The 8,701-nt window shown below is 39.6% G+C and overlaps 2 protein-coding genes across 5 annotated transcripts in view; one reads left to right on the top strand and one right to left on the bottom strand.

Annotated features, from left to right (window-relative positions):
* The first annotated feature begins 221 nt into the window (after positions 1–221).
* On the top strand, positions 222–6,648 carry LOC111480502 (ABC transporter C family member 3-like). Of its 2 annotated transcripts, XM_023125577.1 has the most exons (11): positions 222–425; positions 596–3,351; positions 3,460–3,546; positions 3,634–4,263; positions 4,496–4,660; positions 4,745–5,039; positions 5,120–5,334; positions 5,397–5,702; positions 5,805–5,868; positions 5,951–6,190; positions 6,271–6,648. In XM_023125577.1, exons 2-11 carry the CDS (start codon positions 952–954, stop codon positions 6,372–6,374), a joined length of 4,506 nt encoding a protein of 1,501 aa, XP_022981345.1. In that variant the 5' UTR covers positions 222–425; positions 596–951; the 3' UTR covers positions 6,375–6,648. The 2 variants fall into 2 exon arrangements, with proteins under 2 accessions (XP_022981345.1, XP_022981347.1); XM_023125579.1 differs by lacking the exon at positions 222–425 and having other exon boundaries at positions 559–3,351.
* Positions 6,649–7,049: 401 nt separating this feature from the next.
* Positions 7,050–8,701, bottom strand: part of LOC111480682 (2Fe-2S ferredoxin-like) — a 5,017-nt gene continuing 3,365 nt past the window's right edge. For all 3 annotated transcript variants that reach the window (XM_023125847.1, XM_023125848.1, XM_023125849.1), the window contains exons 5-8: positions 8,294–8,400; positions 8,108–8,157; positions 7,947–8,029; positions 7,050–7,436 (exon numbers count right to left, since the gene is read on the bottom strand). In XM_023125847.1, the coding sequence (XP_022981615.1) occupies positions 7,322–7,436; positions 7,947–8,029; positions 8,108–8,157; positions 8,294–8,400 (355 nt within the window). In that variant the 3' untranslated portion in view covers positions 7,050–7,321. The remainder of the gene's footprint in view (positions 7,437–7,946; positions 8,030–8,107; positions 8,158–8,293; positions 8,401–8,701) is intronic.

The following is an 8,701-nucleotide window of genomic DNA, read 5'->3' as shown; positions in this document are numbered from 1 at the left end:
GATACAAAAAATGGGTTTAGACCTCTCGAGAATGATTTGGAAGATGGGTAAATTTGTAATTTAACCTCATCCCATTGAAAATGTTTTTGGAAATATTTTCTTTTTAGGGATAGGTTATTAATATTTGATTTTTTTATTAAAAAAATAATAAAATAAGAACCATTGATGATCCTTGGTTCTCCAACTTTGAGGCACCCCTTTCGCTTCATCCCCAACCCCAAATCCCTCGAAATTTGCTTTAAAAATTGAAGTTTCCTTGCGCATCACTCAACCCCACCAAGGAAAGGGGGATTTAAATGCTTGGGCGTCAATTTTGACTCGCGAGTTTCAATGTCCTTTCTTTATGCCGTCACTATCTCGTCGTGGAATCTCCCCATCCTTGTTGCTCCAACAGTCAACATTTTGCAGCAAAAATCGTTAAAAGGGTCAGAATTGTTTTTAAGTTATGATCATTCATCATTTTCTTTCCTATATACCCCACCTGTAAAGTGTTCTTGATTTCTTACAAGAACACTGTTGTATTTTAATCGCTAATCAGGACAAATCTTTGGCTTGGGATAGAAGAAACGAATGATTTTGGCCTTATAATGTGCAGGTTTACAGGATAGAAGGTTGGATTTTACTTAAACCCGTTTCAAGGTGAAGGAAAAGGAGAACGGTTTCAATTCCCCCACCCATCTTTTTCATCCACGTTATCTCTGTCTCATTGCGTAGAAAGTGAACCCTCTTTTGCATTTGTTTTTTTAGTCGCTTTCTCTCATTGTTTCGCCTGTTTATCGTTTCTTTCAACCACTGATTCTTGTGCACCACGCTGATTTCTTGTCAAAGTGGGTAAATTTTGACTCTCTTTCCTATATAGAGCTTCAGAAGCTGAGAACTCCCTTCATTCTTTACATAGATTGAGCTAAACCCTGCTGAGTGTTGTAGTACACCCATCTTGCATAAATATTCATGGGTTTCTTTGATTTCTCTATGAACAGCGTAACTAACTTATTCTTTCATGACCCTTCTTCCCCTGTGGGCTCTGCTGCTCACTTTCTCCTTGAACCCAATGTAGCTCATGGCCTGTCTGGTTTAGCTCACCTAGTTTTGTTTCTTGTTCTTTTCTTCTCATGGGTGTGCTTAAAGTTGAAGGCAGGGTGTGGGGAACGTCGAAGAGAGACGAGGTGTTTGTATGATAAGGGAACTTACATATGCTGCCTCGTTATCTCTGTTTCTAATCTTGTTTTCTTTTCTCTTGACTGCTTCTACTGGTATAGAAATGGGTGGTCTGAGGAACATATGGTGACCCTTTTGGATTTTGGGTTGAAAGCAATTGTATGGGGCATTGTTTCCTTTTGTTTACACTCCCAAGTTCTCAAATCAGGAAAATCTAAGTTTGCAATTCATTTGAGAGTTTGGTGGGTTTCATACTTTGCTGTCTCTTGTTACTGCCTTGCTGTGGACTTGGCTCTTTATAGACAAGCCCATTCGTTGCCTATCAGATACTTAGTATCTGATATTATGTCCATCGTCTCTGGTTTATTGATCATGTATGTTGGGTTCTTTGGGAAGAGTGTGAGTGAACAAAACCCACTTGAAGAACATCTTTTAAATGGAGAATCAAGCTATGCTTCTCTCGGTAATGGCGACGTCGAGCTGAAGAACTGCAGAGGAGATGAAACTGTGACCCCTTATGAGACTGCTGGAATATGGAGCATTCTTTCATTCTCTTGGATGGGTCCTCTGATTTCAACTGGAAATAAAAAGGCGTTAGACCTTGAGGATATTCCTCAACTTGCTAGCCATGATGCTGTTTCTGGGACCTTTCAGATTCTTAGAAACAAGCTTGAGTCTGAATGTGGAAGCATCAATAGACTCACCATGCTTTCTCTGGTTAAGGGTTTGCTTTACTCGGCTTGGAAAGAAATACTTCTATCCGCTTCTTTTGCATTAATCTACACATTGGCTACTTATGTTGGCCCCTATCTTATTGACACTTTTGTTCAATATCTCAATGGTCGTCGAGATTTTGAAAATGAGGGCTACGTTTTGGTTTGTGTATTCTTTCTGGCGAAACTCGTGGAGTGTCTTGCAATGAGGCATTGGTTCTTTAGGGTACAACAAATCGGATTGAGGGTTCGGGCAGCATTGGTTGCAATGATCTACAACAAGGGTCTGACTCTTTCTTGCCAATCAAGGCAACAGCACACAAGTGGGGAGATTATCAACTTCATGACTGTAGATGCGGAGAGGGTCGGTGAGTTCAGTTGGTATATGCATGATGTTTGGCTGGTGGTTTTTCAAGTTGTACTGGCCCTGTTAGTTTTGTATAAGAATCTTGGTCTCGCTTCAATTGCTGCTTTTGTTGCAACCATAGCTATTATGTTGATAAATGTTCCATTGGGAAAGTTGCAGGAGAAGTTTCAGGACAAGATTATGGAATCAAAAGATGCTAGGATGAAGGCGACATCTGAAATCTTGAGGAATATGAGGATTCTTAAGCTTCAAGGATGGGAAATGAAGTTTCTATCTAAGATATCAGAACTTAGAAACATTGAGGCGGGGTGGTTAAAGAGGTTTCTTTATACATTGTCGGTTACCACGTTCGTCTTTTGGGGTGCCCCGACGTTCGTGTCGGTGGTCACGTTCGGGACTTGTATGCTTCTGGGGATCCCATTAGAATCAGGGAAAGTCTTATCTGCCCTTGCAACATTTCGGATTCTTCAAGAACCAATTTACAATCTTCCTGATACAATCTCGATGGTGGTCCAAACCAAAGTTTCACTTGATAGAATAGTGTCATTCCTTCGTCTTGACGACTTGCAGTCTGATATTGTAGAGAGGCTTCCAAGTGGTAGTTCTACTACAGCAGTTGAGATTGTCAATGGAAGCTTTTCTTGGGATTCGTCTTCTTCGAATCTGACATTGCGTGATATCAATTTCAAAGTGGAACATGGCATGAGAGTTGCTGTTTGTGGTTCTGTAGGCTCAGGCAAGTCCAGCTTGCTATCATGCATCCTGGGGGAGATACCTAAAATGTCTGGGAACCTGACGGTATGCGGGACTAAGGCCTACGTAGCTCAGTCGCCATGGATACAGAGTGGGAAGATTGAAGAGAACATACTCTTTAGCAAAGAGATGAACAGAGAAAGGTACAAAAGGGTTCTTGAAGCATGTTGTCTAGAAAAGGACCTCGAAATTCTTGCATTTGGCGACCAGACGGTAATAGGAGAAAGAGGAATCAATTTAAGTGGTGGACAGAAGCAAAGAATCCAAATTGCTCGTGCCTTATACCAAGATGCTGATATTTACTTGTTTGATGATCCTTTTAGTGCAGTTGACGCTCATACAGGTTCACACCTCTTCAAGGTAATTTTTTTTTTTCCTATTTAGTTCTCCTCGTGTCGAGTTATATACTATCGTTAGAACTCGATCTGTGTATATACAATAATCAATTGTGCGCTATTTTTCTGATAGGAATGTCTGCTTGGTGTTCTGAGTTCAAAAACAGTCATTTATGTAACTCATCAAGTAGAATTTTTACCTGCTGCAGATCTTATCTTGGTAAGTAGTTGAGGATTTTTACCTTTGCTTTCCCTAATGCTCCTTGTACTTCTTTACATCTGAGCTTTGGAGATTCATTACTATCAGGTAATGAAAGATGGAAAGATCACTCAAGCTGGAAAGTATGATAAAATTCTTCGTTCTGGAACCGACTTTATGGCACTCGTTGGTGCACATGAGGAAGCATTATCAGCCATTAATTCTGTTGGAGCTTCTGCTAGCAAGGAAGATGGGTCTATGCTTAGTACCAATGGCATTACTCATGAGGAAGACAAAAGAGACATACAAGATGGGAAGGCTGTTGATGGCACTAAGTCAAAAGGGCAGCTTGTACAAGCAGAAGAGAGAGAGAAAGGAAGTGTTGGGTTCTCAGTTTACTGGAAATATATCACTTCTGCTTATGGTGGAGCTCTTGTGCCCCTTATATTGCTTGGTCAGATTCTCTTTCAGATTCTTCAAATTGGAAGTAATTATTGGATGGCATGGGCTACTCCTGTTTCAAAGGATATGGAGCCTCCTGTTTCCACCTCTCAATTGATCATCGTCTACGTTGCGTTGGCCTTTGGAAGCTCTTTGTGTATCCTCATGAGATCGACCCTTCTCGTGACAGCTGGTTTTAAAGCAGCAACTGAACTCTTCGCTAAAATGAACACGAGCATCTTCCGAGCTCCCATGTCGTTCTTCGATTCTACTCCCAGTGGAAGAATTCTCAATAGGGTGAGTGAATTTGTATTCATGATTGTGAGATTCCACATCGATTGGGGAGGAGAACGAAACATTCTTTCTCCCTAGAAAACATGTTTTAAAAACTTTGAGGGGAAGCCCGAAAGGGAAAGCCTAAAGAGGACGATATCTGCTAGCGGTGGGCTTTGGCCGTTACAATGATGCTCTTCAATTAGTCACTTGAAACTCGTAATCATTGTTTATAAATACTGTTCCTTATTTTCAGGCCTCCACAGACCAAAGTGCCATTGATATGGATATACCTTTTCGAATTGGGGCCTTCTGCTTCAATATGATTCAGCTCATGGGTATTATTGCTGTAATGTCTCAAGTTGCATGGCAGGTTTTCATTATCTTTATCCCTGTGATGGCTCTGTGCATCTGGTATGAGGTATACCTTCCCACCTTGTCTTGATAACAAAGTTGCATAATGTTTAACTATGCAGCTACATTACATTGAGCTCTTTTTATGCAGCAATATTACATTTCAGCAGCACGAGAGCTGGCACGGTTGATCGGAGTATGCAAAGCTCCAGTTATACAACTTTTCTCCGAAACCATTTCTGGATCAACAACTATTAGGAGCTTTGAACAAGAGTCCAGATTCCAGGACACCAATATGAAACTGACCGATGCATATTCTCGTCCCAAGTTCCATAACGCTGCAGCGATGGAATGGCTCTGCTTCCGTCTCGATATGTTGTCGTCCATTACGTTTGCCTCCTCCTTGATTTTCTTAATATCTATCCCTGTGGGAGTCATTGATCCAGGTACGTTCTTCACTTTGGTCGATCTTCAAATAAACGTTCCCTCTCCAATACCCTAATCCTTTTTGCTCTGTACACTGAAGGCATTGCTGGCTTGTCAGTAACATATGGACTGAACCTAAATATGTTGCAAGCTTGGCTAATATGGAACCTTTGCAGTATGGAGAACAAAATCATTTCGGTTGAGAGAATATTTCAATATACTTCAATTCCTAGTGAGCCACCCTTAGTCATTGAGGAAAACCGACCAGATAGTAGCTGGCCAGCATTTGGAGAAGTTGAACTTCATGATCTGCAGGTACTTTCAAATGACGCCTGTGATTTTTCTTTGACTTTTGCTGATTGTCCGATGTCGTGTAGGTTCGTTACGCACCGCAACTGCCTCTTGTGTTGCACGGTATTACGTGTACTTTCCCAGGAGGGAAGAAAACTGGCATTGTTGGAAGAACAGGAAGTGGCAAATCAACTCTAATACAGACACTTTTCCGAATAGTTGATCCTGTAGCAGGTCATATTGTGATTGATAACATCGACATAACGACGATCGGACTTCATGATTTGCGGTCGAAACTCAGTATCATCCCGCAGGATCCAACCATGTTTGAAGGCACCGTGCGGAGCAACCTCGATCCCCTTGAAGAATATGCAGACGAGGACATTTGGGAGGTATCTTTGTTTCCTCTTCTAATCATTTCTTTACATGGAATCTCTTTTGTTTTGTGTTTTCATTTCCCCCTCATGAATGCAATCGTTTCATTGATGCATCAGGCATTGGATAAATGCCAACTTGGAGATGAAGTGAGAAAAAAGGAGGGGAAGTTGGATTCTGCAGGTATATTTATGGATAATCTGGTGAAAGTTTCAATGAATTGATGAAGTTATTGAAACTCATTCACTTTGTGCATACAATGCAGTTACTGAGAATGGAGAGAACTGGAGCATGGGTCAGAGGCAGCTCGTGTGCCTCGGTCGGGTGCTGCTTAAGAAGAGTAAGGTGCTGGTCCTTGACGAAGCAACTGCATCAGTCGATACAGCTACAGATAACTTGATTCAACAGACTCTCCGACAACATTTTTCCGACTGTACAGTCATTACGATTGCACATCGGATAACTTCTGTCCTGAGCAGTGACATGGTTTTGCTTCTAAGTCACGGTTCGTATCGATATCGATATAGTCCACCGAACTATTTAACTTGTCGATCCACAACTTGATTTCCCTTACTCGTCATGCAGGACTCATTGAAGAGTATGACACCCCTACAAGATTGCTAGAAGATAAGTCATCCTCATTTTCTCAGTTAGTTGCAGAATACACACAGAGATCGGGTTCTCGATAAAAGCCATAGCAAATGATTTAATATATACCGTACCGAAGACCTCCAACCGATAACTAGGCGATGATGGCGATAATGTGTACTATTCTGAAGATCTTGGTTTGGAGTCTTTGAATAGGTGAAAGAATAATACGTTGACATATACTACCGTTTACTAGATTTACCTCATAAGAAATTTTGGAACCTTGTAAGAAATGTCTTCTTAATTAGCACAGTGCGTAAATTTACAGACTTGTAAACGCTTGAGTTTGCAAATTATAAAGTAAATTTTTCATCATTGAAAGTAATTTTTGAAAGAATAATGCTTGAATCATCAATATTGGTCAATCTAAATGTTAAACTTGGCCGATGTTAAGTTTTTCTCAATAAGAGCTATCATCAAAAGTCATTGCTAGGCTCGTCCCCTCGACGCTACAATCAATAGATACAATCGTAATTATACTGCACAAAACATAAAAGCATAAAAGATCCCAAAAATACAGAACTATAAGGGAATTGACCATCTCTTACGTTGAAATTATACACAAATATGGATATGTAGATTCCCAATCGAAGCCAGCCTGTGATCGTTCAAACAGACACAGGTCGATACCCCACCCTAATAGAGATTGGGAAAGAGTGAACAAATGAAAGAAATTGCATGAACAACCAAGAACAAGAGAAATAAATAGAGGATCGCCAGGAACTTTCAAGTAAATTATTGACCTGAACTGAACGTACATAAAGTGAACTTCAAAGCTTGATAAAAGTTGTAAATGTCTCTTTTTTCTTTATGGAATTTGATGATCACATATCAGATGCATTTTCAAAAGAATAGAAGATAAACTTAGCCAATTCTCTTAACAGTTTCTAACATACTTTGAACCATGAAAGCAGAGATAAATTATCTCATGAGGCAAAACTAATGGGTTAAAACCTTGATTGATCCTCTTCTCATTGTGGCAAAATGCTTAGTGTGGTTTTGGAGTATAGCCATCAACAGCGAAGTTTCTGGTTGCTGAAGGAATGGCTAAACGAATTCCATCAAGTTCAGGTTTTGCAATTACTTGACAACCCAGACGAGACCTGCAGAATCCCAACAAAAAGTTAATACCTATGAAAATAGGTTCATATATCATTTGATCTTCGGAAGCATATTCAATCCTTTTTCAAAATTTTGAATGTTTCGATTTGATTCTCTACGTTCCAAACTTTTTGCAATTTCGACTCAATAACACTATTGCTATTTTTTGTTTTTAGAAGAAGATACAACTTTTCACTCCAAAGAAATAAACAAAACATAACCAAACCAAACCAAACCACGAGTCAAAACAAGCTGAACCAAACTATAAATCAAAGACCAAAATAAGAACTATGAAGGATACAAAAAAGAACTCCAGTGAGATGGATGTTATTTCATGAGTTTGCAGCTTTTTGTTATTTAATCTCAACAGTGTTATTGAATAATTCGATTGAAATTTGTTAAGACATCAGGGGTGGAATTAAAACTTTTGGTGAAATTAAATAAATGGTGTATACTCCAAAGATCAACGGATACATAGAAACAAATCACAAATTTATGCACAAGGAACCTACGTTTCTGTAAGCCCGAACGCCAGATCCAACATGTCATTCTCCTCATCCACTGGTTCTTCTAGTTTATTGTAGTAGCCCATATCCTGTGATATGATTTAACCAGATTTTACACAAAATTCCAGTCTAGAAAAAGAGAGAGAGAGAGAGAGAAAGCAACCTACCATCACAATAAGATGACAAGTTGAACAAGCTAATGAACCTTCACATGCTCCTGGGATAAGAGTGAAACAGTGCTAGTGAAGAAGAAACTCAAGAGCCAGGATGCAATAATCTATCTAAGCTATGTAAAAGAAATGCTGATATCATGAGAAAATGGAGGACAATGCCTCAGCTTTCGAACTCCTTACCTTCAAGTTCTATATCATTTAGATGAGCAGCTTCTAACATAGACATTCCAATGGGAACACTAATTTGCTGTTCCTCTCCATCTTTAAGAACAAATGTGACAGATATCCTGCAAATCACAGTTTCTGGTAGAGAAGAATCAACAGAATAATTCAAATGCAGACCACAGAGGAAAAGCTTTTTGAATAATGTTTTTACTTGGGATGACAGCACACTATTATTGAAGGCCAAAGAACAGATTTTTTTAAGAAACTGAAGATTTAAGAAGAGGAAGAGAATTGTCTACAAGTTCGACACTGAGAAGGCTTACAATAAGGTTCACTAAGATTTTCTTAAGAGTATTCTCATGGCTATAGATTTTGTACCGAAAAGAAAATCAATTGTATAATATTGGGGGGGGGGGGGAAAAA

This window comes from Cucurbita maxima, unplaced genomic scaffold (genome assembly GCF_002738345.1).
Source record: "Cucurbita maxima cultivar Rimu unplaced genomic scaffold, Cmax_1.0 Cma_Scf00006, whole genome shotgun sequence".
Lineage (NCBI taxonomy): Eukaryota > Viridiplantae > Streptophyta > Magnoliopsida > Cucurbitales > Cucurbitaceae > Cucurbita > Cucurbita maxima.
Note: the sequence above shows the minus strand (reverse complement) of the source record. Positions and strands in the feature narration are given on the sequence as shown.